General features: G+C 50.0%; 1 protein-coding gene across 1 annotated transcript in view; it reads left to right on the top strand.

Annotated features, from left to right (window-relative positions):
• The window catches only part of MOGAT2 (monoacylglycerol O-acyltransferase 2), a 24,964-nt gene extending 19,091 nt beyond the window's left edge, over positions 1–5,873 (top strand). The window contains 3 exon segments of the mRNA XM_060235210.1: positions 2,063–2,177; positions 2,179–2,263; positions 5,719–5,873. Coding sequence (XP_060091193.1) covers positions 2,063–2,177; positions 2,179–2,263; positions 5,719–5,873 — 355 coding nt within the window.
• The last annotated feature ends 21,598 nt before the right edge of the window (positions 5,874–27,471 follow it).

Genomic DNA, 27,471 nt, shown 5'->3' with positions numbered 1-27,471 from the left:
CTCCCCTCCCTTCCTCCCTCCCTCTTTCCTTCCTTACTCTCTTCCTCCCTCCCTCCTTCTTCTCTTCCTCCCTCCCTTCCTTCCTCCCTCCCTCTTTCCTTCCCTCCCTCCCTCCCTCCCTCTTTCCTTCCTCCCTCTCTTCCTCCTCCCTCCCTCCTTCACTTTAAATCACTTGGTCAAGCCAGCTGGCGGCTTGAAGAATGCATTTGAAGTTAAAGTTGCTTTCTTTCTACCTCTCCCTCCCTATATATTTTCCAACCTTCCTTCCTCCCTCCTTTCTTCCTCCCTCCCTCTCTTCCTTCCTTCCTTCCTCTCTCCCTCCTTCCTCTCTTCCTCCCTCCCTTCCTTCCTCTTCCTTCACTCCTCCTCCCTCCCTCCTTCCTCTCTCCCTCTTTCCTTCCTCACTCTCTTCCTCCCTCCCTCCCTCCCTCCTTCACTTTAAATCACTTTGTCAAGCCAGCTGGCAGCTTGAAGAATGCATTTGAAGTTAAAGTTGCTTTCTTTCTACCTCTCCCTCCGTATATATTTTCCTTCCTTCCTTCCTTCCTTCCTTCCTTCCTTCCTTCCTTCCTTCCTTCCTTCCTTCCTTCCTTCCTTCCTTCCTTCCTTCCTTCCTTCTTCCTTCCTTCCTCCCTCCCTCCCTCCCTCCCACCCACATCTTATATTCATGTCTTGCAACTCTCCAACATCTGACATTTATTCTGTGGCTCTCACATTAGGCAAGTTTGCCCCCCCCCCCCCCGGTCTGAAGCAACAGAACAAAGTTAGAGTCCAGTACAGTGCCGGATTAAACCCCATGGAGGCCCGAGGCAGTCAAAATCTCGGGGGGCCCCTTGCAAATGATCTCAGAGTCAGAGTGCCCGCCTGCCATCCGTGGCCCCCACTGCAGGCCCCTTCTCCAAAGCCCCTTGGACAAAGCTGCAGGGGAGAGGGCAGAGAGAGGCAAACGTGGCGACGACGCCAGCAGCAGCCGCACCAGGCAAGTCAGGCAAAGAGCGGCTCAGTTGCTGGCTGCGCGTGCCAGCTGGGAGGGCTGCAAGCAGGGGGGAAACCGGGGCGGGGAGCCAGCCCAGGGCCTCTAAAGGCATGGGGGCCCATAGGCCAGTGTCTACTTGGCCTAATTGTTAATCCGGCCCTGCAATAGGACCTTTACGACCAACAAAGTTCAATTCTGTGTATACACTTTTGTGTGCATACCCATTTCATCAGACTTGGGGAAAAGAGTTTCCTGAGATTTATGCAGTTCTGGCACACACACAAATGGAATTAGACTTTATGTTCACAAGGAGAGAGGGAAAAGGGATTCATCATTGGAGACCTCGGATTCCGTACGGCAGGGGTGGCCAGCGGTAGCTCTCCAGATGTTTTTTGCCTACAACTCCCATCAGCCCCAGCCATTGGCCATAATGGCTGGGGCTGATGGGAGTTGTAGGCAAACAAACATCTGGAGAGCTACCCTTGGCCACCCCTGCCGTATGGGAAAAATTACGTAGAGAGATTATCAAAACCTCACTGAATTCTCGTTGTGAGAAAGTACGTTAAAGATGACGTTTATTTGCTCCTTCATTTATGTTTACTTCTTCTTTGATGAAGAAGAAGAGGCAGAGATTGGATTTATACCCCGCCCTTCACGAGCCAAAGCTTTCAAATCTCCTTTCCCTTCCCCTCCCCACAATAGACACCCTGTGAGGTAGGTGAGAGAGCTCTGACTGAAACTGCTCTTGAGTAGAACAGCCCTGAGAGAACTCGTGGCTGACCCAAGGTCACACCAGCAGGTGGATGTGGAGGAAGGGGGAATCAAACCCGGTTCTCCCAGATAAGAGTCCGCGCACTTAACCGCTACAACCAAACTGCCTCGCCCTTCTCTGTATCAGGGACCCACAACAGCTGACATCGTTCGGCTTTCCTCCATTTTCACAACAAGCCTGTGAGGTAGTCTAGGTTCCGAGAGTGTGACTAGTCTGAGGACACCCAGCAAGCCTCCGCGGCAGAGGGGGGATTCGAACCTGAGACTCCCAGATCCTTCCCCGACCCCAATCTCCTCTCCATCTTTGCTTCCCAGGGTGCGCTTGTCCCCAGTGTTTTCCTTTGGTGAGAATGAGCTGTTTGACCAAGTGGAAAACCCCAAGGGCTCGTGGCTGAGGTGGACCCAAGAATGCCTCCAGAAAGTGATGGCATCTCCCTCCCCCTCTTCCACGCCAGAGAGGGGTCTTCCAGTACAACTTCGGGCTGCTTCCCTATCGGCGGCCAATCTACACCGTGGGTAAGTCCGTCTCCAGTTTGCTTTGATTCCCCACTCCTCCACTTGCAGCTGCTGGAATGGCCTTGAGTCAGCCATAGCTCTTGCAGAGCTGTCCTTGAAAGGGCAGCTTCTGTCAGAGCTCTCTCAGCCCCACCCACCTCACAGGGTGTTTGTTGTGGGGGAGGAAAGTAAAAGAGATCATGAGGCGCTCTGAGACTCTAAGATTCAGAGTGAAGGGTGGGATATAAATCCAATATCTCCTTCTCCATGATCAACCACCCAACCTTTTTCACGAGCAGAGGTTTTAAAGACTTTTTTTAGTTTACTAAATAAAAATAACGTAAAGGAGATGCAGAAGAGGGAAGTGGGGTTATAAAACAAGAGAAATATTTCTCGCCAGCATCCTCCTCATTGAAATTTTAAAGACATTTTTCTGTAATATACAATTCATTCTTCAAACAATTTGGCCAATTTGGCCTTCAAACCATTTGGCCTTTGTGTGTGCCGGTTCCCCCATGACTAATCTATTTTGCAACTATAGAATGAATCAAATTATTGATTATTATTAATCATTTTCATCATTTTCTACATATTCTAAGTTGCATATTTCATTGTTACTGCACACTAGATATAACTTTTTAGATCTCAAATTTTTAAAGAAAATCTAGTGTATATCTCACAGTGAAAAATAAACGACATTTTGCTCAACATTCACTGCCTTATAGATTTATATTGAAAACTTATTCTCCAAGAGCTTACAGGGCTCTTAGTACAGGGCCTACCGTAGCTCTTGGAGGATTGGCTACATCAGGGAGGTGTGGCCTAATAAGCAAAGGAGTTCCTGCACAAAAAAAGCCCTGTGCAAGCGTGACTCACAATAGATAAGAAGAAGAATTGCAGATTTATACCCCACCCTTCTCTCTGAATCAGAGCGGCTTACAATCTCCTATATCTTCTCCCCCCACAACAGACAATCTGTGAGGTGGGTGGGGCTGAGAGGGGTCTCACAGCAGCTGCCCTTTCAAGCTCTGCCAGAGCTACGGCTAACCCAAGGCCCTTCCAGCAGCTGTAACTGGAGGAGTCGGGAATCAAACCCGGTTCTCCCAGATAAGAGAGCTATGGCTGACCCAAGACCATTCCAGCAGCTACAAGTGGAGGAGTGGGGAATCAAACCCGGTTCTCCCAGATAAGAGAGCTATGGCTGACCCAAGGCCATTCCAGCAGCTGCCAGTGGAGGAGTGGGGGATCAAACCCGGTTTTCCCAGATAAGAGAGCTCTGGCTGACCCAAGGCCATTCCAGCAGCTGCAAGTGGAGGAGTGGGGGAATCAAACCCGGTTCTCCCAGATAAGAGAGCTATGGCTGACCCAAGACCATTCCAGCAGCTACAAGTGGAGGAGTGGGGAATCAAACCCGGTTCTCCCAGATAAGAGAGCTATGGCTGACCCAAGGCCATTCCAGCAGCTGCAACTGGAGGAGTGGGGGATCAAACCCGGTTTTCCCAGATAAGAGAGCTCTGGCTGACCCAAGGCCATTCCAGCAGCTGCAAGTGGAGGAGTGGGGAATCAAACCCGGTTTTCCCAGATAAGAGAGCTATGGCTGATCCAAGGCCATTCCAGCAGCTGCAAGTGGAGAAGTGGGGAATCAATCCCAGTTCTCCCAGATAAGAGAGCTATGGCTGATCCAAGGCCATTCCAGCAGCTGCAAGTGGAGGAGTGGGGAATCAATCCCGGTTCTCCCAGATAAGAGAGCTATGGCTGACCCAAGGCCATTCCACCAGCTGCAAGTGGAATAGTGGGGAATCAAACCCAGTTCTCCCAGAGAAGAGAGGTATGGCTGACCCAAGGCCATTCCAGCAGGTGCAAGTGGAGGAGTGGGGAATTCAACCCGGTTCTCCCAGATAAGAGAGCTCTGGCTGACCCAAGGCCATTCCGGCAGCTGCAAGTGGAGGAGTGGGGAATTCAACCCGGTTCTCCCAGATAAGAGAGCTCTGGCTGACCCAAGGCCATTCCAGCAGGTGCAAGTGGAGGAGTGGGGAATTCAACCCGGTTCTCCCAGATAAGAGAGCTCTGGCTGACCCAAGGCCATTCCGGCAGCTGCAAGTGGAGGAGTGGGGAATCAAACCCGGTTCTCCCAGATAAGAGTCCACGCACTTAACCGCTACACCAGACTGGCTCACCATGCAAGGATTCTACATGGTGTGTATTAATATCGTTGAACTGTTAATTTCGTTAAATTTGTAGGTTAAAAATCCCAGGGGTTTTCTTGATTTTTAGTGCACTTTATCAGTACGTTTTATAAACTTCCATGTCAAGTTGCGTATAGATTCTTTCGTTGGAAAGTGGCATGAAAGCACACAATTAAAATGTATTTGTTAAAATATTTCTACCTCTCCTTTTCCAGTATTCACATTGGCATGATATATCTGTTGGCCAACATCTGTTCGCCATCTCCAGTCCAAGAGATGCCCGCCTTGCCTCAGCTACGGCCAGGGCTTTTTTGGTCCTGGCCCCGATCTGGTGGAATCAGATCCCTACAGAGATCTGGGCCCTACCTGGCTTAGTAGCCTTCTGTAGTGCCTGTAAAACGGAGCTGTTCTGCCAGGCTTTTAGCTGAGGCTGCGGGCGTCTATTCTTGATCTGGTTGGCCTCCCGTATGGAATAATATCTGCCACCTCTGTGAGATATCATGATGTGAGACGGCCGGGGCTGCGCAATATGTGATATGGTAAACTTCTCTGCTCACGACCTGAGTCCGATCCCAGCGGAAGCTGGGTTCAGGTAGCCGGCTCAGGTTGTCTCAGCCTTCCATCCTTCCGAGGTCGGTAAAATCAGGACCCAGCTTGCTGGGGATAAAGGGTGAAAGACTGGGGAAGGCAATGGCAAGCCAGCCCGTGAAAAGTCTGCTGTGAAAACGTTGTGAAAGCAACGTCCCCCCAGAGTCGACTGGTGCTCGCGCAGGGGACTGCCTTGACCTTTTTAAACTCCTCTGAGTGCTGTTGAGCTGTCTGTTTTTAAAATGTTTTTATTGTTTGATCGTATGCTGTACTCCTCCCTGAGCCCTACGAAGAATGGGCGGAATAGAAATATACTAAAATAATAATAATAATAATAATAATAATAATAATAATAATAATAATAATAATAATAATAATTGATGATGATGATATAAACACAGAAGTGGCCCCACAGTTAACTCTAGCATCACAGATATGGTTGCCAGCCTCCAGGTGGGGCCTGGAGATCTCCCAGAATTACAATGGATTTCCAGGCTACAGTTATTCGTTTCCCTGGAGGAAATGGCGGCTTTGGAGGGTGGACGCCAAAGCATTACACCCTTCTGAGGCCCCTCCCCAGGTTCCTTCCCCCCATCTCCAGGATTTTCCAAAGCTGGAGTTGGCAGCCGTAGGACCAACCTCCTCCCTGAAGAGCTGACTGGTATACGTCTGTGACGTCAATGTCTCCTTTGTCTTCCCCAGTTGGCAAGCCTATCCATGTGGAAAAGAAACTCAACCCAAGCCGGGAAGAGGTAGATGAGTTACATGAGAAGTACATGGAAGAGCTCTCCAATCTCTTTGAGGAGCACAAATTGAAGTACCATGTTCCAGAGGACCAGCATCTGTCCTTCATATGAAAGGAGACTTCCTTGAATGGATTGTTTTCATGGGGTTGGGTCCAAAGAACCGTTACGTGGAAGGGAAACAGACAATCGTGTTGTTTCACAAATGTTTTGCACTGGGACGTGGGCAAGAGGCGTACGTGCTGTTCTATAATGAGTATATCTTCTGGCAGTTCTGAGATTCCCACTTGAGGCTGGCCAAGTAGCAGAAGACCTATGGGTGAAGATTCCTTTGTTTTTGTGCATATAGCTTAGACAGACAGACAGACAGTGCCTGGTTTAAAGAAGTTATTCTGTAGGCAGAAGATGCCTTCTCCACATGTGGAGAAGCATCTCTCTGGGTCCCGTCCAATGGTTTTAGACAGGGCTTTTTTCTGGAGAGGAACGCACAGGAATGCAGTTCCGGCTGGCTTGGTGTCGAGGGGTGTGGCCTAGTATGTAAATGAGTTCCTGATGGGCTTTTTATACAGAAAAGCCCTGTATGAAACAATGGTGATGGCAGGGGGTGTGGTCTAATTTGCAAATGAGTTCCTGCTGGGCTTTTTCTACCAACCCCCCCCCCATAGTTTTAGACATCCATTGGGACCAGGGGTGGCCAAACTGTGGCTCAGGAGCCACACATGGCTCTTTCATACATATTGTGTGGCTCTCGAAGCTCCCGCTGCCCTGTCGGCCGGCTTGGAGAAGGCATTTGTCTCTTTAAATCACTTCTCCAAGCAAGCCAGCCGCCAGTTTGGAGAATGCGTTCAAAGTTAAAGTTGCTTTCTTTCCACCTCTCCCTCCCTCTCCCATCTATTTGCCTGCCTTCTTTCCTCCCTGTCTTGCTGCTCTCAAACATCTGACGTTCATACCTTGGGGTTCTCAAACATCTGACATGGGGTCTTTCTCTTCACTTACTGCCTGGTTCTTTTAGCTGGGAGGTGCTGGGGTTTGAACCTGCAACCTTCTGCATGCCGAGCACAGGGCCTAGTCAGGGGCCAGGCGTGAAACCTTCTGAGAAATCCACAGAAAGGAGGGGGAGATTCCGAACAACCAACCAACAGGTTGTGCGTATGTCACACCGCAGGGGCCTAGGAGGACCTTCTCCTGGCTGCCTCTACTCTGGAAAGGGTCTGCATGGGAGGGCTCAGAGCATCCAACCACCCCTCTATCTTCCCTATTAGTTAAATACCTCTTATCTGTGACCAAGGAGATGTGGGGACCCAGGCAGCGTAACAACAAAAGGAAGCTCTCTGGTCACAACCTGAGTTTGATCCCAACGGAAGCTGGGTTCAAGTAGCCGGCTCAAGGTTGACTCAGCCTTCCATCCTTCCGAGGCTAGTAAAATGAGCACCCGGCTTGCTGGGGGGAAGGCAGTGCCAAACCACCCCGTAAAAAGTCTGCCGTAAAAACGTCGTGATGCGACGTCACCCCAGAGTCAGAAACGACTGGCGCTTGAACAGGGGACGACCTTTACCTTTTTAAAACAATAAGTGGGCGATAAAGATTTAGTGCTATAGTGAATATGAGAAACAGTAAAGCTTGGCGCAAATAAATAGAGGCCCTGATGCAACTAACTAGACATTCCCTTCCTCTAATACCAGAACTCCCCACCTTGGGTAAGGGATCTCTCCTGCTGCCTTCTCTCCTGCAGCCTTTCCCAGAGAAGAAGAAGAAGATATTGGATTTATATCCCACCCTCCACTCCGAAGAGTCTGAGAGCGGCTCACAATCTCCTTTCCCTTCCTCCCCCTCAACAGACACCCTGTGAGGTAGATGAAGATATTGGATTTATATCCCGCCCTCCACTCCGAAGAGTCTCAGAGCGGCTCACAATCTCCTTTCCCTCCCTCCCCCACAACAGACACCCTGTGAGGTAGATGAAGATATTGGATTTATATCCCACCCTCCACTCCGAAGAGTCTCAGAGTGGCTCACAATCTCCTTTCCCTTCCTCCTCCGCAACAGACACCCTGTGAGGTAGATGAAGATATTGGATTTATATCCCGCCCTCCACTCCGAAGAGTCTCAGAGCGGCTCACAATCTCCTTTCCCTTCCTCCCCCACAACAGACACCCTGTGAGGTAGATGAAGATATTGGATTTATATCCCGCCCTCCACTCCGAAGAGTCTCAGAGCGGCTCACAATCTCCTTTCCCTTCCTCCTCCGCAACAGACACCCTGTGAGGCAGATGAAGATATTGGATTTATATCCCTCCCTCCACTCCGAAGAGTCTCAGAGCGGCTCACAATTTCCTTTACCTTCCTCCCCCACAACAGACACCCTGTGAGGTAGATGAAGACATTGGATTTATATCCTGCCCTCCACTCCGAAGAGTCTCAGAGCGGCTCACAATCTCCTTTCCCTTCCTCCCCCACAACAGACACCCTGTGAGGTAGATGAAGATATTGGATTTATATCCCGCCCTCCACTCCGAAGAGTCTCAGAGCGGCTCACAATCTCCTTTATCTTCCTCCCCCACAACAGACACCCTGTGAGGTAGATGAAGATATTGGATTTATATCCTGCCCTCCACTCTGAAGAGTCTGAGAGCGGCTCACAATCTTCTTTCCCTTCCTTCCCCACAACAGACACCCTGTGAGGTGGGTGGGGCTTGAGAGGGCTCTCACAGCAGCTGCCCTTTCAAGGACAACCTCTGCCAGAGCTCTGGCTGACCCAAGGCCATGCTAGCAGGTGCAAGTGGAGGAGTGGGGAATCAAACCCGGTTCTCCCAGATAAGAGTCCGCACACTTAACCACTACACCAAACTGGCTCTCCCACATGGCCTGTGCTTGGCCCTTTTTATGCTCTCCTCCCAGGTCCCACTCCTCTCTGGACTAGTTTTCCCTCCAAAGCCTTGCCACCCAATCAGAGGGGATCCTGGGAGATGTAGGCTTTCTGTAATAACTCCTAGGCAGGCTGCTCTGGAACCTGTAGGCCTCACTAGGCCCAGAATCATGACAGCCCGTCTTGCTTCCTGGACAACCCATGCATTCGCTGTTCTCATACTTCCGGCCCCATATCTTTGCACCACCGCACACTGGTTGCACCACCCCAATCTGGAAATCTTACAGACATGTTCTGAACCTTGTTGGTAGGGCTGCCAATCCCCCGGTCCAGGCGGGGAATCTCCCGGCTAGGAGGTTCTCAACCCGCCGGCCCATATTGAGCTGGCGGGGGGAACCTCCCCCTGCGATGATGTCACCCAGATGTGATGTCATCAAAATGGCGGCGCCCGTGTGGGGCCGCTTTAGGCGTTTCTGGGAAAACTCTATGGTTTTCCCAGACGCTCTAGCCATTTGGGAGATTAAAACTCTATGGTACTCTATGGTATTAAAACAAATGGCTAGAGCATCCGGGGAAACCATTAGGCTTCCCAACCCTCCCGCCCTGGTGGGGGACCCCAGGATTTCCAGCCTCTTCCCCCGCTCCCCAAAAAAATGGAAGCAGGGGGAGGGGGGGAAACAGCGCCAAGGAGCGTGGTGAGCCGCCCCATCTCGGAGCGGGCGATGCCACTGCGCAGCTGCCACCTCTTCTCCGCTTCACCGTGGCTGCTCCTCCAAGATGGGCTCAGGTTGGGCCCATCTCGGAGGAGCAGCTCGGATGGGGCAGGGAGGGGGCGGCGCGGTGGCATCGCCTGCTCTGCCTCTGAGGTGGAGTCAGGGGGGGTGGGGGCGGGCCAGGAGCGTGGCGGGCCGCGAGTCTGGGTCCTTCTAGGACCCGGACTCGCGGCTCGCCGTGCTCCTGACCTGCCTCCACCCTCCCCTCCCCTTCTCTAGTTTCGCCTCGGCTGCTCCATGGCTGCTCCTCCAAGATGGGCTCAGGCTGGGCCCATCTCGGAGGAGTGGCTGCGGTGGGGCGGGGAAGAGGCGGCAGGAGTGCGGCGGCGTCGCCCGCTCCGCTCTGCCTCTGGGGTGGAATCGGAGAAGGGGAGGGTGGAGGGAAGGAGTTCAATTGTGCTTGTCACACCCTTGCTCCTAGCTCCACCCCCAAAGTCTCCTGGCTCCACCCCCAAAGTCCCCAGATATTTCTGGAATTGGACTTGGCAACCCTAGAAACCATAGAGTTTCCCCGGAAATGCCTAGACCGCACGGGCGCTGCCATTTTGATGATTTCACTTCCACGTGACATCATTCACCTCTTTTGTGCACATCGCGTGCGCGAATGTCCCCCACTGGGGGATGAAGAGGACTTGGCAAACCGACTTGTTCGTCTCCTGTGAATGTATTGTAAAGATTAGGTTCCAATGATAAATAAGCCTCCAAACTGAAGAACAGACGTCTTTGGAAGGGCTTCCTTTAGTTCCATGAACTAAATACTGGAATATTGTCACTCCTTTGTGATTGCAAGGACTGCTTTTGAACTGTCTTCTGTTAATGTTTTTTTGCTACGTGCTCTTTTCTATTTGAAGTTCTATGTGCAAGCTTTGTCAGAACACCACTGACCTTTACATTACATTGTGTTGTTTAAAATTTATGGTGTCTCTTAGCGGTTTTTTTATTTATACAACTGTACGCTAAGATCCTATAGTTTTGCTAAGCCCCAAGTGGGGGCAGGGGATCCCCCGGTTTGGAGGCCCTCCCCCCACTTCAGGGTCATCAAAAGCGGGGTTGGGGAAGGAGGGAAATATCTGCTGGGCACTCCATTATTCCCTATGGAGACCGATTCCCATAGGGTATAATAATTAATCCGTGGGTATCTGGGGGGCTGTTTTTTGAGTTAGAGGCACCAAATTTTTGGTATAGCTTCTAGTGCCTCTCCTCAAAATGCCCTCCTAGTTTCAAAAGGATTGGGCCAGGGGGTCCAATTTTATGAGCCCCAAAAGGAGGTGCCCCTATCCTTTGTTATTTCCAAGGAAGGGAAGGCATTTAAAAGGTGTGCAGTCTCTTTAAATGTAATGACCAGAACTCCTTTTGGAGTTCAGTTCTGCTTGTCACACCCTTGCACTTGGCTCCACCCCAATGTCTCCTGGCTCCACCAGGATATTTCTTGAAGTCCCCAGATATTTCTTGAATTGGACCCTAGGGCCTACTGTAAGCTCCAGGAGGATTGGCTGCATCAGGGGTGTGTGGCCTAATATGCAAAGGAGTTCCTGCTACAAAAAAAGACCCAATGGCATTGTACCTGGATGAGGTCCCTCCCTCCCTAAACCCCGCCCTTTTCAGGCTCCCCCCGCTCCAATCTCAAGGTATTTCCCAACCCAACTTTTCTCTTGTCCTTTCTCTACTGAATTGTCCATCAGTGCCTCTCCCGGCCCCCTGTTCCAGCCAAATCTTTTATTGAATGCTCCTAGAATGAGTCCGTCACTCTGCTGCGAGGGGTCATCTAAAAATATGTTATAGTCTTATATATAGGCTCTGCCCAGACAAGACTTTGCGGGTTTTGGAAAAAATATTTATAACCTCTGTACTGTACAGCTGCTATTTGCGAAACAAGAGCCGGCTTTGTCCGCAAGAGTTCCAGTATGGCAAAGATCGTGTTCTGGGTGTCCGTATGTGTTTCAAGAATGTTGCAAGAAGCTACTCCTTCGCTTCTTGCTCCAGAATTCTTCCCCCTCTTGCATTAGCCCTTCGAAGCTCCTTCCAAGGTTTCCAGACATTTCCTCAGGAGTGCTGCAAAATCTGCATTCGCTTGGCCTCAATGGGTTCGAGTGAACGATGGGGGGGGGGGGGGGAACACCCTGGGGTGTCCAATTTGTAAAACAGGAGTGATGGGGATTTCAGTGGACGGATTAAACATGGATCGAGACACCTAGAAAAAGGGCTTTTTTTGTTGCATGAATTAGGCCACACACCTCTGATGTAGCCAGAGGTCGTTTTGTAGAAAAATAGGTGATCGAGCTCATCCAGGGATTGTTATGCAGCTGCACCGACTATTCAATGGACAAGGAGGTGGAGCTCTCAGGAGAAGGAGGTGGGACTCTCAGAAAGGTTCAGGAGCTGTTCAAAGAGCCAGTTTGGTGTAGCGGTGAAGTGCGCGGACTCTTATCTGGGAGAACCGGATTTGATTCCCCACTCCTCCACTTGCACCTGCTAGCATGGCCTTGAAAGGGCAGCTGCTGGGAGAGCCCTCTCAGCCCCACCCACCTCACAGGGTGTCTGTTCTGTTGGTGGGGGGAGGTAAAGGAGATTGTGAGTCGCTCTGAGACCCTTGAGTGGAGGGTGGGATATAAATCCAATATCTTCTTCTTCACCTCCCTCACATGGTGTCTGTTGTGAGAAGATGAAGGTGATTCTTCTTCTTCTTCACCTCCCTCACAGGGCGTCTGTTGTGAGAAGATGAAGGTGATTGGAGAGCCAGTTTGGTGTAGCGGTGAAGTGCGCGGACTCTTATCTGGGAGAACCAGATTTAATTCCCCACTCCTCCACTTGCACCTGCAAGCATGGCCTTGGGTCAGCCATAGCTCTGGCAGAGGTTGTCCTTGAAAGGGCAGCTGCTGTGAGAGCCCTCTCTAGCCCCACCCACCTCACAGAGTGTCTGTTGTGGGGGAGGAAGGGAAATGAGATTGTGAGCTGCTCTGAGACTCTTTGGAGTGGAGGGCGGGATATAAATCCAATATCTTCATCTACCTCACAGGGTGTCTGTTGTGGGGGAGGAAGGGAAAGGAGATTGTGAGCCGCTCTGAGACACTTCGGAGTGGAGGGCAGGATATAAATCCAATATCTTCATCTACCTCACAGGGTGTCTGTTGTGGGGGAGGAAGGGAAAGGAGATTGTGAGCCGCTCTGAGACTCTTCGGAGTGGAGGGCGGGATATAATTCCAATATCTTCATCTACCTCACAGGATGTCTGCTAGCATGGCCTTGAAAGGGCAGCTGCTGGGAGAGCTCTCTCAGCCCCACCCACCTCACAGGGTGTCTGTTCTGTTGGTGGGGGGAGGTAAAGGAGATTGTGAGCCGCTCTGAGACTCTTGAGTGGAGGACGGAATATAAATCCAATGTCTTCTTCTCCCACTGAATCTGAGGCCTGGATGTAGCCAATCCTTCAAGAGCTTTCAGGGCTCTTCTTACATGGCCTACTGTAAGCTCTTGGAGGATTGGCTACATCAGGGAGGTGTGGCCTAATATGCAAAGGAGCTCCTGCTACAAAAAAAGCCCTGCCTAGAAGGAAAGGGAATGTTTTATAGATATGCAGGGCTTTTTTTTTTGTAGCAGGAACTCCTTTGCATATTAGCCTACACCCCCCCTGATGTAGCCAGTCCTCTGAGAGCTTATGGTAGGCCCTGTATGAAGAGCCCTGTAAGCTCCTGGAGGATTGGCTGCATCACACGGGTGTAGGCTAATATGCAAAGGAGTTCCTGCTACGAAAGAAGCCCTGTAGGATATGTGTGTGTGTGTGTGTGTTAAGTGGTGTAGGGTTGCCAAGTCCAATTCAAAAAATATCTCAGGACTTTGGGGGTGGAGCCAAGACACTTTAGGGGTGGATCCAGGAGACGTTGGGGGTGGATCCAGGAGCAAGGTTGTGACAAGCATATCTGAACTCCAAAGGGAGCCCAGGCCATCACATTCAAAGGTACCTCACACCTTTTCAATGCCTTCCCTCCACTGGAAATAATGAAGGACAGGGGCACCTTCTTTGGGGGCTCATAGAATTGGAACCCCGGGTCCCATTTCTTTGAAACTTGGGAGTGTATTTTGAGGAGAGGCACTGGATGCTATGCGGGAAATTTGGTGCCTCTGCCTCAAAAAACCGCCTCTTCTCAGAGCCCCAGATACCTGCGGATCAATTTTCCATTACACACTATGGAATCGGTCTCCATAGGGAATAATGGAGTGCCCAGCAGACATTTGCTTCCCCTCCCCAACCCTTTCTGATGACCTCCAAAACTGGGAGGTCTCCTGCCCCCCACCTGGGGACTGGCAACCTACACTTCCTGCATGGGTCACCCCAGGCAAGTGCTTAACAGCCTCTACATTCAGGCTGGCTTGTCCTCTGATAACAGTTTTTCCATCTGTCTCAGAGCACCAGTGAAAGTGCAGATGTTTGAGCATCTTCTCCTAATGAGGCATGCTCAGAACAAGCCGTCTCCCTTCTGCCTCATTGTACAGAGGCTAACATACTTAAGGATTACGGGGTCTAGAACACAAGTGCGAGAACAAAATCAGCTCCAATAGCGTCTCAGTAAATTCCATAAACCACCGTAATGTGCGTATATTTTTTGGTTGCTAGTCACATGTGTAGAATATCCTTAGGAACAACAGGCGTATGTAAATATCAGAATAATTCAGAAGAAGAACATAAGAGGAGCCATGTTGGATCAGGCCAATGGCCCATCCAGTCCAACGCTCTGTGTCACACAGCGACCAAAAAGACCAGGTGCCATCGGGAGGTCCATCAGTGGGGCCAGGACACTAGAAGCCCTCCCACTGTTCCCCCTCCCAAGCACCAAGAATGCAGATCATCACTGCCCCAGACATAAGAGAAGCCATGTTGGATCAGGCCAATGGCCCATCCAGTCCAACGCTCTGTGTCACACAGTGGCCAAAAAGACCAGGAGCCATCAGGAGGTCCACTAGTGGGGCCAGGACACTAGAAGCCCTCCCACTGTTCCCCCTCCCAAGCACCGAGAATGCAGATCATCACTGCCCCAGACATAAGAGAAGCCATGTTGGATCAGGCCAATGGCCCATCCAGTCCAACGCTCTGTGTCACACAGTGGCCAAAAAGACCAGGAGCCATCAGGAGGTCCACTAGTGGGGCCAGGACACTAGAAGCCCTCCCACTGTTGCCCCTCCACAAGCACGAAGAATACAGAGCGTCACTACCCCAGACAGAGAGTTCTATCTATACCTTTTGGCTAACAGCCACTGACGGACCTCTGCTCCATGTTGATCCAATCCCCTCTTGAAGCTGGCTATGCTTATAGCTGCCACCACCTCCTCAAGGGCACAAAAACTGCAGCGGTAGTGGCAATATAACATTTACAACCAATAAATACAATCGAAATCCACCCATTCGATATAATATTCAAAATTCACTTCGTTGTACAGTTGTTCATACGAGAATCCTAGGTATACATCTTGTTGCGAATACTCGTCTTAACGAATTATGGTCTCTAGTGAATTAGGGCACTTTCCACAATGCCCCAATAGTTTCTATTCTATTATTTAATTCTTTCTAGCAAAGCACCATCAAAGATGTCCTCATTGCAGATTCAAGCTTCCAATGCATAGTGTGGCGTGGCTGATTTCTGAATGTTGGGTGGGAAACATTCTGTTCAGCAAGGAACAAGTTGATGGAACGTTCCCCCTGAATTAACACCTCCAGCGTGGTACCCTTAACACCACATTTAGATTGGGTACAATAGGAATGTCCCACCTTCAGAGGAGGTTGCTTGCTGCTGCCATGTGAGTCCACAAACTAGACAGATTTCTCCATTGGTTAGAGGCAAACTCTGAGCAGTGACTCATCCAGAGAGGTATTGGGCAACCTCCTCTATGGGCCAATAATTCCATATCAAGCCTCTCATCATGCCCAGTGTAAAGATGGCGGAATTCCTTCCCTGAGTGAAAGCTAAATGGCAGAGGCAAGCCCCGCCCCCCATGCAGTAACTCTCACAGAGATGCAGTGGGCAACTTCCTTTGTGTATATAGAGGAAGATTCTGAGCACACAACATGACAGCCGGGGGTCGTTTTGTAGAAAAATAGGTGGTGGAGCTCATCCAGGGATTGTTATGCAGCTGCACCTTCTATTCAATGGACAAGGTGGGAAAGAGGAGGGGGGACCGTCAGAAAGGTTCAGGAGCTGCACTCCTAGGAGCTTCTACTGAATTCCAGGCCTGATGGCAGCATACTAACACGCTAGAAGACTCGAAATTACTTAGCTTGTTACGTTCTTACTAGGGTCATCAATTCTGGGTTGGGAAATTCCTGGAGATCTGGGGGGAGGGTAGAGTTTGGGGGGGGGACATCAGTGGGATATAATGCCACAGAGTTCACCCTCCAAAGCAACCATTTTCTCCGGAGGAACTTACCTCTGTTGTCTGGAAATCAGTTGTTATTCCAGAAGATCTCCAGTCACCACCTGGCGCTTGGCAGCCCTAATTCATGTCCCCCATCTTCCAATTTCAAATGCTTACCCAGATGGAGTTAATTTGTCACTAGCGGCACCCATCACTAGTTTGTAATGACTTCGAGCTGTGGTGCTGGAGAAGACTCTTGAGAGTTCCTTGGACTGCAAGAAAATCAAATCAGTCAGTCCTAAGGGACATGAACCCAGACTGTTCCCTGGAAGGTCAGATACTGAAGCTGAAGCTCAAATACTTTGGCCACCCAATGAGAAGGGAGCACTCCCTGGAAAAGACTCTTGAGAGTCCCTTGGACTGCAAGAAGACCAAATCAGTCAGTCCTAAGGGAAATCAACCCAGACTGTTCCTTGGAAGGTCAGATGCTGAAGCTGAAGCTCAAATACTTTGGCCACCCAATGAGAAAGCAGCACTTCCTGGAGAAGACTCTTAAGAGTCCCTTGGACTGCAAGAAGACCAAATCAGTCAGTCCTAAGGGAAATCAACCCAGACTGTTCCCTGGAAGGTCAGATGCTGAAGCTGAAGCTCAAATGCTTTGGCCACCCAATGAGAAGGGAGCACTCCCTGGAGAAGATCCTGATGCTGGGAAAGACAGAAGGCAAAAGAAAAAAGTGACGGCGGAAGATGAGATGGCTGGAAAGCGTTACTGATGGAACTAACAAGAATTTGAGCGGACTTCGGAGGATGGTGGAAGACAGGAGGGCCTGGCGTGACTTTGTCCTTGGGGTCGCAAAGAGTTGGACTCGACTGTGCAACTGAACAACAAAAAATGACTCACACCTGGATCCCTATATGCGAGATCAGTAACTCAACTAAAGTCATGCTTGGAATTTCCTGAAAACGTAAGAGTTGAAGTTTGGATCTGAAAAAAAGCCTTGCCTTGAATACAAAGATGGTAGTGGTGGTGGTTTACAGGTTTTTATATATCAACATAAAGCAGTTTATCACAGCAATTTTGTTTAGCTTAGTGGAAGCTTTTGGTGAAAACATGGTTGGAAAAGTTCCAGAAATGCCCGTTTAAGAAGAAGAAGAAATTGGATTTATATCCCGCCCTCCACTCCGAAGAGTCTCAGAGCGGCTCACAATCTCCTTTACTTTCCTCCCCCACAACAGATACCCTGTGAGGTAGATGAAGATACTGGATTTATATCCCGCCCTCCACTCCGAAGAGTCTCAGAGCGGCTCACAATCTCCTTTCCCTTCCTCCCCCACAACAGACACCCTGTGAGGTAGATGAAGACATTGGATTTATATCCCGCCCTCCACTCCAAAGAGTCTCAGAGCGGCTCACAATCTCCTTCCCCTTCCCCTCCCCCACAACAGACACCCTGTGAAGTAGATGAGGATATTGGATTTATATCCCACCCTCCACTCCGAAGAGTCACAGACCAGCTCACAATCTCCTTTACCTTCCTCCCCCACAACAGACACCCTGTGAGGTAGATGAAGATATAGGATTTATATTCCGCCCTGCACTCCGAAGAGTCTCAGAGCGGCTCACAATCTCCTTTCCCTTCCTCCCCCACAACAGACACCCTGTGAAGTAGATGAAAATATTGGATTTATATCCCACCCTCCACTCCAAAGAGTCTCAGAACAGCTCACAATCTCCTTTCCCTTCCTCCCCCACAACAGACACCCTGTGAAGTAGATGAAGATATTGGATTTATATCCCGCCCTCCACTCCGGAGAGTCTCAGAGTGTCTCACAATCTTTTTTACCTTCCCCCCCACAACAGACACCCTGTGAGGTAAGAACATAAGAGAAGCCATGTTGGATCAGGCCAATGGCCCATCCAGTCCAACACTCTGTGTCACATAGTGGCCCAAAATTTTTTTTTATATATACATATATACATACACACACACTGTGGCTAATAGCCACTGATGGACCTCTGCTCCATATTTTTACCTAACCCCTCTTGAAGGTGGGGTAGATGAAGATATTGGATTTATATCCCGCCCTCCACTCCAAAGAGTCTCAGAGCGGCTCACAATCTCCTTTCCCTTCCTCTCCCACAACAGACACCCTGTGAGGTGGGTGGGGCTGGAGAGGGCTCTCACAGCAGCTGCCCTTTCAAGGACAACCTCTGCCAGAGCTCTGCCTGACCCAAGGCCATTCCAGCAGCTGCAAGTGGAGGAGTGGGGAATCAAACCCGGTTCTCCCAGATCAGAGAGCTCTGGCTGACCCAAGGCCATTCCAGCAGCTGCAAGTGGAGGAATGGGGAATCAAACCCGGTTCTCCCAGATAAGAGAGCTCTGGCTGACCCAAGGCCATTCCAGCAGCTGCAAGTGGAGGAGTGGGGAATCAAACCCGGTTCTCCCAGATCAGAGAGCTCTGGCTGACCCAAGGCCATTCCAGCAGCTGCAAGTGGAGGAATGGAGAATCAAACCCGGTTCTCCCAGATAAGAGAGCTCTGGCTGACCCAAGGCCATTCCAGCAGCTGCAAGTGGAGGAGTGGGGAATCCAACCCAGTTCTTCTGGATAAGAGAGCTCTGGCTGACCCAAGGCCATTCCAGCAGGTGCAAGTGGAGGAATGGGGAATCAAACCCGGTTCTCCCAGATAAGAGAGCTCTGGCTGAACCAAGGCCATTCCAGCAGCTGCAAGTGGAGGAATGGGGAATCAAACTCAGTTCTCCCAGATAAGAGAGCTCTGGCTGACCCAAGGCCATTCCAGCAGGTGCAAGTGGAGGAGTGGGGAATCAAACCCGGTTCTCCCAGATAAGAGAGCTCTGGCTGACTCAAGGCCATTCCAGCAGCTGCAAGTGGAGGAGTGGGGAATCAAACCCGGTTCTCCCAGATAAGAGAGCTCTGGCTGACCCAAGGCCATTCCAGCAGCTGCAAGTGGAGGAGTGGGGAATCAAACTCAGTTCTCCCAGATAAGAGAGCTCTGGCTGACCCAAGGCCATTCCAGCAGCTGCAAGTGGAGGAGTGGGGAATCAAAGCCGGTTCTCCCAGAGAAGAGAGCTCTGGCTGAGCCAAGGCCATTCCAGCAGCTGCAAGTGGAGGAGTGGGGAACCAAACCCGGTTCTCCCAGATAAGAGAGCTCTGGCTGAGCCAAGGCCATTCCAGCAGCTGCAAGTGGAGGAGTGGGGAACCAAACCCGGTTCTCCCAGAGAAGAGAGCTCTGGCTGACCCAAGGCCATTCCAGCAGCTGCAAGTGGAGGAGTGGGGAACCAAACCCGGTTCTCCCAGATAAGAGAGCTCTGGCTGAGCCAAGGCCATTCCAGCAGCTGCAAGTGGATGAGTGGGGAATCAAACCTGGTTCTCCCAGATAAGTGAGCTCTGGCTGACCCAAGGCCATTCCAGCAGGTGCAAGTGGAGGAGTGGGGAATCAAACCCGGTTCTCTCAGATAAGAGCCGCACACTTAACCACTACACCAAACTGACCCTCCGGTTTAGCTATCAGCTGCATGAAGAAAAGTTTGTGAACTGCATTTGAGATTGAATGGGGAGCGATGTCCTTTTGGAAGTTTTTTTGCTGGATTACGGAAGCTACGGACATTCACCTAAGGACGAAGAAGGAAGGTATTTATGTTGTCAATATCCTGAATTGTAACTGGTGGTGTTGTGATGTCCAACCTTCCATTCTGTATTCTGTGTTTTGAAGCTCTGTACTTTTAGAGCCCTGTGTCTTTAAGGCTGCAGTACTGCAGTCCTAAGCTCTGCTCACGACCTGAGTTCGATCCCAGCGGAAACTGGATTCAGGTAGCCGGCTCAAGGTTGACTCAGCCTTCCATCCTTCTGAGGTCGGTCAAATGAGTACCCAGCTTGCTGGGGGGAAAGCGTAGAGGACTGGGGAAGGCGACGGCAAACCACGCTGTAACAAAAAGTCTGCTGCGAAGAACGTCATGATGCGACGTCACCCCAGAGTCAGAAACGAATGGTGCTTGCACAGGGGACTCCCTTTACCTTTTAACATTTTTGGAATGTTGTCTTTTGTTTCAAGCTACCGACAGATGTGAAAGCACTTTAAGAGAACAGCGTGAGCGGTTCTTTCACGGAGGCTGCGCCTTTTTCTCCTCCCTCCCCGCCTGGAGGTTGGCACCCCTAATTCATATTCCTCCCATCCTCCCATTTCTGATGTTCATCCGGGAGTTAATTTGTCACTAGCGGCACCTTGTGCTCTCAGCACCTGTCTGTTGACCAGCGAACCCTCATGATCGCCTTTCATGGCTCCTTCTGATTTATTACCCTTTTAAGGGATATTTGCCCTTTGCTAAAACAGTGAACCCGACACACTCCCCTTTGGTTGACTGGGCAGATTCACATCCAGTGAGAGTTGAGGTAAATAACAAACTCTTTTTGAAGGGGGAGGGCGGTTTCCCCCATCTTGTTGATCACAGGAACATCTGCCGACTTCTTCACCCAAAGGGTGATTAACACGTGGAATTCACTGCCACAGGAGGTGGCGGCGGCTACAAGAATAGCCAGCTTTAAGAGGGGGTTAGATAAAAATATGAAGCAGAGTTCCATCAGTGGCTATTAGCCACAGTGTGTGTGTATATATATATTTGGCCACTGTATGACACAGAGTGTTGGACTGGATGGCCTGTTGGCCTGATCCAACATGGCTTCTCTTCTGTTCTTATGTGACACAGAGTGTTGGACTGGATGGGCCATTGGCCTGATCCATCATGGCTTCTCTTATGTGACACAGAATGTTGGACTGAATGGGCCATTGGCCTGATCCAACATGGCTTCTCTTCTGTTCTTATGTGACACAGAGTGTTGGACTGGATGGGCCATTGGCCTGATCCAACATGGCTTCTCTTCTGTTCTTATGTGACACAGAGTGTTGGACTGGATGGGCCATTGGCCTGATCCATCATGGCTTCTCTTATGTGACACAGAATGTTGGACTGAATGGGCCATTGGCCTGATCCAACATGGCTTCTCTTCTGTTCTTATGTGACACAAAGTGTTGGACTGGATGGGCCATTGGCCTGATCCATCATGGCTTCTCTTATGTGACACAGAATGTTGGACTGAATGGGCCATTGGCCTGATCCAACATGGCTTCTCTTCTGTTCTTATGTGACACAGAGTGTTGGACTGGATGGGCCATTGGCCTGATCCATCATGGCTTCTCTTATGTGACACAGAATGTTGGACTGAATGGGCCATTGGCCTGATCCAACATGGCTTCTCTTCTGTTCTTATGTGACACAGAGTGTTGGACTGGATGGGCCATTGGCCTGATCCATCATGGCTTCTCTTATGTGACACAGAATGTTGGACTGAATGGGCCATTGGCCTGATCCAACATGGCTTCTCTTCTGTTCTTATGTGACACAGAGTGTTGGACTGGATGGGCCATTGGCCTGATCCAACATGGCTTCTCTTCTGTTCTTATGTGACACAGAGTGTTGGACTGGATGGGCCATTGGCCTGATCCATCATGGCTTCTCTTATGTGACACAGAATGTTGGACTGAATGGGCCATTGGCCTGATCCAACATGGCTTCTCTTCTGTTCTTATGTGACACAGAGTGTTGGACTGGATGGGCCATTGGCCTGATCCATCATGGCTTCTCTTATGTGACACAGAATGTTGGACTGAATGGGCCATTGGCCTGATCCAACATGGCTTCTCTTCTGTTCTTATGTGACACAGAGTGTTGGACTGGATGGGCCATTGGCCTGATCCAACATGGCTTCTCTTCTGTTCTTATGTGACACAGAGTGTTGGACTGGATGGGCCATTGGCCTGATCCAACATGGCTTCTCTTCTGTTCTTATGTGACACAGAGTGTTGGACTGGATGGGCCATTGGCCTGATCCATCATGGCTTCTCTTATGTGACACAGAATGTTGGACTGAATGGGCCATTGGCCTGATCCAACATGGCTTCTCTTCTGTTCTTATGTGACACAGAGTGTTGGACTGGATGGGCCATTGGCCTGATCCAACATGGCTTCTCTTCTGTTCTTATGTGACACAGAGTGTTGGACTGGATGGGCCATTGGCCTGATCCATCATGGCTTCTCTTATGTGACACAGAATGTTGGACTGAATGGGCCATTGGCCTGATCCAACATGGCTTCTCTTCTGTTCTTATGTGACACAGAGTGTTGGACTGGATGGGCCATTGGCCTGATCCATCATGGCTTCTCTTATGTGACACAGAATGTTGGACTGAATGGGCCATTGGCCTGATCCAACATGGCTTCTCTTCTGTTCTTATGTGACACAGAGTGTTGGACTGGATGGGCCATTGGCCTGATCCAACATGGCTTCTCTTCTGTTCTTATGTGACACAGAGTGTTGGACTGGATGGGCCATTGGCCTGATCCATCATGGCTTCTCTTATGTGACACAGAATGTTGGACTGGATGGGCCATTGGCCTGATCCATCATGGCTTCTCTTATGTGACACAGAATGTTGGACTGAATGGGCCATTGGCCTGATCCAACATGGCTTCTCTTCTGTTCTTATGTGACACAGAGTGTTGGACTGGATGGGCCATTGGCCTGATCCATCATGGCTTCTCTTATGTGACACAGAATGTTGGACTGAATGGGCCATTGGCCTGATCCAACATGGCTTCTCTTCTGTTCTTATGTGACACAGAGTGTTGGACTGGATGGGCCATTGGCCTGATCCAACATGGCTTCTCTTCTGTTCTTATGTGACACAGAGTGTTGGACTGGATGGGCCATTGGCCTGATCCATCATGGCTTCTCTTATGTGACACAGAATGTTGGACTGAATGGGCCATTGGCCTGATCCAACATGGCTTCTCTTCTGTTCTTATGTGACACAGAGTGTTGGACTGGATGGGCCATTGGCCTGATCCATCATGGCTTCTCTTATGTGACACAGAATGTTGGACTGAATGGGCCATTGGCCTGATCCAACATGGCTTCTCTTCTGTTCTTATGTGACACAGAGTGTTGGACTGGATGGGCCATTGGCCTGATCCAACATGGCTTCTCTTCTGTTCTTATGTGACACAGAGTGTAGGACTGGATGGGCCATTGGCCTGATCCATCATGGCTTCTCTTATGTGACACAGAATGTTGGACTGAATGGGCCATTGGCCTGATCCAACATGGCTTCTCTTCTGTTCTTATGTGACACAGAGTGTTGGACTGGATGGGCCATTGGCCTGATCCATCATGGCTTCTCTTATGTGACACAGAATGTTGGACTGAATGGGCCCTTGGCCTGATCCAACATGGCTTCTCTTCTGTTCTTATGTGACACAGAGTGTTGGACTGGATGGGCCATTGGCCTGATCCATCATGGCTTCTCTTATGTGACACAGAATGTTGGACTGGATGGGCCATTGGCCTGATCCAACATGGCTTCTCTTCTGTTCTTATGTGACACAGAGTGTTGGACTGGATGGGCCATTGGCCTGATCCATCATGGCTTCTCTTATGTGACACAGAATGTTGGACTGAATGGGCCATTGGCCTGATCCAACATGGCTTCTCTTCTGTTCTTATGTGACACAGAGTGTTGGACTGGATGGGCCATTGGCCTGATCCAACATGGCTTCTCTTCTGTTCTTATGTGACACAGAGTGTTGGACTGGATGGGCCATTGGCCTGATCCAACATGGCTTCTCTTCTGTTCTTATGTGACACAGAGTGTTGGACTGGATGGGCCATTGGCCTGATCCATCATGGCTTCTCTTATGTGACACAGAATGTTGGACTGGATGGGCCATTGGCCTGATCCAACATGGCTTCTCTTCTGTTCTTATGTGACACAGAGTGTTGGACTGGATGGGCCATTGGCCTGATCCATCATGGCTTCTCTTATGTGACACAGAATGTTGGACTGGATGGGCCATTGGCCTGATCCAACATGGCTTCTCTTCTGTTCTTATGTGACACAGAGTGTTGGACTGGATGGGCCTTTGGCCTGATCCAACATGGCTTTTCTGATGTTCTTATGTGACACAGAGTGTTGCACTGGATGGGCCATTGGCCTGATCCAACATGGCTTCTCTTTGGTTCTTATGTGACACAGAGTGTTGGACTGGATGGGCCACTGGCCTGATCCACCATGGCTTCTCTTATGTTTCTCTGATCCACCATGGCTTCTCTTATGTTTGTGGCGTCTTCCTTCGACAAGATCATCGAGGTGCTGACCGGCCATTTCGTCCCGAAGCCTACTTTCCTCACCCGGAAGCTATAGTTCCTCGACAGCTTCCAGGAGCCGAATGAGACCGTAGCGAGCTTCCTAGCCCGCCTGCGAGACTTGGGCAAAAAGGCAGAGTATGGCGCACAGTTGGAAGAGACCCTGCTCGTTAAGTTCACTCACGGCCTCAGGGACAGGAAGGTACGTAAGAATACCGTGTGCAATTCTGGTCACTGCACCTCAAAAAGGATATTCTCTCGGCTTGACTTCGTGAACGAAGATTTAAGAAGGGTGCAGTAGTCCACGTCTGCTGCAGGCTCGCTGGTGGCTGACAAGACCAATGCGGGACAGGCAGGTCCGGCCACAGTGGCTGCAGGGAAAAGTCTGATTTAGGGTTGGTGCTGTAGCAGTGCGATTCTTCCTCAATCTCCTTTTGTCCTCAAGACCAGCTATGCGCGCGTTCTCAAAGGAAGAGACAGCCTGGTGGATGGTGTGCCTCCATGCTTTGCGATCTGAGGCTAGGTCAGACCACTGGTGATGGTTGATGCGACAGGTGCCAAGGGATTTCTTCAAGGAGTCCTTGTACCTCTTCTTTGGTGCCCCTCTATTTCGATGGCTGGTGGAAAGTTCGCCATACAGGGCAATCTTGGGAAGGCAGTGGTTTTCCATCCTAGAAATATGCCCGGCCCAGCGCAGCTGTGTCTTCAACAGCAGTGCCTCGATGCTTGTAACCTCCGCCCTCTTGAGGACTTCAGTGTTGGTCACAAAGTCACTCCAGTGGATGATGAGGATGGTGCGAAGGCAGCGCTGATGAAAGCGCTCAAGGAGTCGCAGGTGATGACGGTATAAAACCCACGATTCGGAGCCGTAGATGAGGGTTGTCATCACAACCGCTTTGTAAACATTTATCTTTGTGCCTTTTTTCAGATGCTTGTTGCTCCACACTCTTTTGTGCAGTCGGCCAAATGCACGGTTTGCCTTTGCCAGCCTGTTGTCAATCTCCTTGTCGATCTTGGCATCTGAGGAGATGATGCACCCCAGGTAGCTGAATTGCTGGACTGTCTTCAGAACTGATTCACCCAAAGTGATGCAGGGAGGGTGATAATCTTCCTGGGGTGCAGGCTGGTGGAGAACTTCTGTCTTCTTCAGACTAACTTCTAGGCCGATCACCGCACCTCAAAAAGGATATTCTAGCACTGGAAAAAGTGCAGAAAAGGGCAACTAGAATGATTAAAGGTTTGGAACACTTTCCCTATGAAGAAAGGTTAAAACGGTTGGGGCTCTTCAGCTTGGAGAAATGTCGACTGAGGGGTGACATGATAGAGGTTTACAAGATTAGGTATGGGATAGAGAAGGTACTTTTCTCCCTTGCTCACAATCCAAGAACTCATGGGCATTCAATGAAATTGCTGAGCAGTCAGGTTAAAACAGATAGAAGGAAGTCCTCATTCACCCAAAGGGTGATTAACATGTGGAATTCGCTGCCACAGGAGGTGGTGGTGGCTACAAGCATAGCCAGCTTCAAGAGCGGATTGGATAAAAATATAGAGTAGAGGTCCATCAGTGGCTATTAGCCACATTGTGTGTGTGTGTGTATATATATGTGTGTGTGTGTGTGTGTGTATACACACACAATGTTTTTGGCAACTGTGTGACACAGAGTGTTGGACTGGATGGGCCATTGGCCTGATCCAACATTGCTTCTCTTATGTTCTTATGTGACTCAGATTGTTGGACTGGATGGGCCATTGGCCTGATCCAACAGGGCTTCTCTTATGTTCTTATGTGACACAGAGAGTTAGACTGGATGTGCCATTGGCCTGATCCAACATGGCTTCTCTTATGTTCTTATGTGACACAGAGTGTTGGACTGAATGGGCCATTGGCCTGATCCAACATGGCTTCTCTTATGTGACACAGAGTGTTGGACTGGAGGGGCCATTGGCCTGATCAAACATTGCTTCTCTGATGTTCTTATGTGACACAGAGTGTTGGACTGGATGGGTCATTGGCCTGATCCAACAGGGCTTCTCTTATGTGACTCAGAGTGTTGGACTGGATGGGCCACTGGCCTGATCCGACATGACTTCTCTTATGTTCTTATGTTCTTAACACGATGGAATCAAAGCCGACTTTGGAGAAGGCCCTACAGATAGCGACCAGCCGCAGAATCAGACGACTCCGATGGGGATGATAGCCTCAAGCTGCACCAGGCGGGCCAACAAAAGCCAAGGCCACGAGCGACGGAATTGACCACCCCCAAGACTTGCGCCACCTGTGGGGAGCCACGCAAGCGGCGCACGTGCAAGTTCAGGAGCACAACCTGCCATACATGCGGGAAGGCCGGACACATAGCTCGAGTGTGCCAGTCGGCGGTGCTGCGCCAAGGAAAACTTCCTCAGTAACAGAATGGCCACCGCCACAGTGTCGCAATAGTGGACAACAGCCAGGTACTCACCACTTCGGGGACCCAGGTATGCCAGTTGCCTCTTCTAAAGTGCTTCCCCTGTTGAAATCTTGCCTTCCCAAGGCTCCATCCCTCAAATCTCCAGGAAATTCCCAAACCAGAGCTGAGCACCCTGCTGTGCAAACCAGGAGGCATCATTTCAGTGACCTACAATGGCTTTTACAATGGCTTTTTAAGAAACTACACTTCCCACGAGGCAGTGCAAGGACATGTAAATACAGTCTCTTCTGGCTCCTACCAGTTTGATTGCCTTTGTCCTTAATGAAGAGTTGGCATCCTCACTGTACAGACTAGGAGGCGTCATTTCAGTGACCTACAATGGCTTTTTTAAAAACTACACTTCCCATGTGGCAGTGCAAGGACATGTAAATACAGTCTCCTCTGGCGCCTACCAGTTTGATTGCCTTTGTCCTTAATGAAGAGTTGGCATCCTCGCTGTATAGACTAGGAGGCGTCATTTCAGTGACCTACAATGGCTTTTAAAAAAATTACACTTCCCATGTGGCAGTGCAAGGACATGTAAATACAGTCTCCTCTGGCGCCTACCAGTTTGATTGCCTTTGTCCTTAATGAAGAGCTGGCATCCTTGCTGTACAGACTAGGAGTCATTTCAGTGACCTACAATGGCTTTTTTAAAAACTACACTTCCCATGTGGCAGTGCAAGGACATGTAAATACAGTCTCCTCCGGCACCTACCAGTTTGATTGCCTTTGTCCTTAATGAAGAGTTGGCATCCTCGCTGTACAGACTAGGAGGCGTCATTTCAGTGACCTACAATGGCTTTTTTAAAAACTACACTTCCCATGTGGCAGTGCAAGGACGTAAATACAGTCTCCTCCGGCACCTACCAGTTTGATTGCCTTTGTCCTTAATGAAGATTTGGCATCCTCGCTGTACAGACTAGGAGGTGTCATTTCAGTGACCTACAATGGCTTTTTTAAAAAACTACACTTCCCATGAGGCAGTGCAAGGACATGTAAATACAGTCTCCTCTGGCTTCTACCAGTTTGATTGCCTTTGTCCTTAATGAAGAGTTGGCATCCTC

Source organism: Heteronotia binoei, chromosome 3 (genome assembly GCF_032191835.1).
Source record: "Heteronotia binoei isolate CCM8104 ecotype False Entrance Well chromosome 3, APGP_CSIRO_Hbin_v1, whole genome shotgun sequence".
Taxonomy (NCBI): domain Eukaryota; kingdom Metazoa; phylum Chordata; class Lepidosauria; order Squamata; family Gekkonidae; genus Heteronotia; species Heteronotia binoei.
This window is presented reverse-complemented; position numbering and strand designations above follow the sequence as displayed.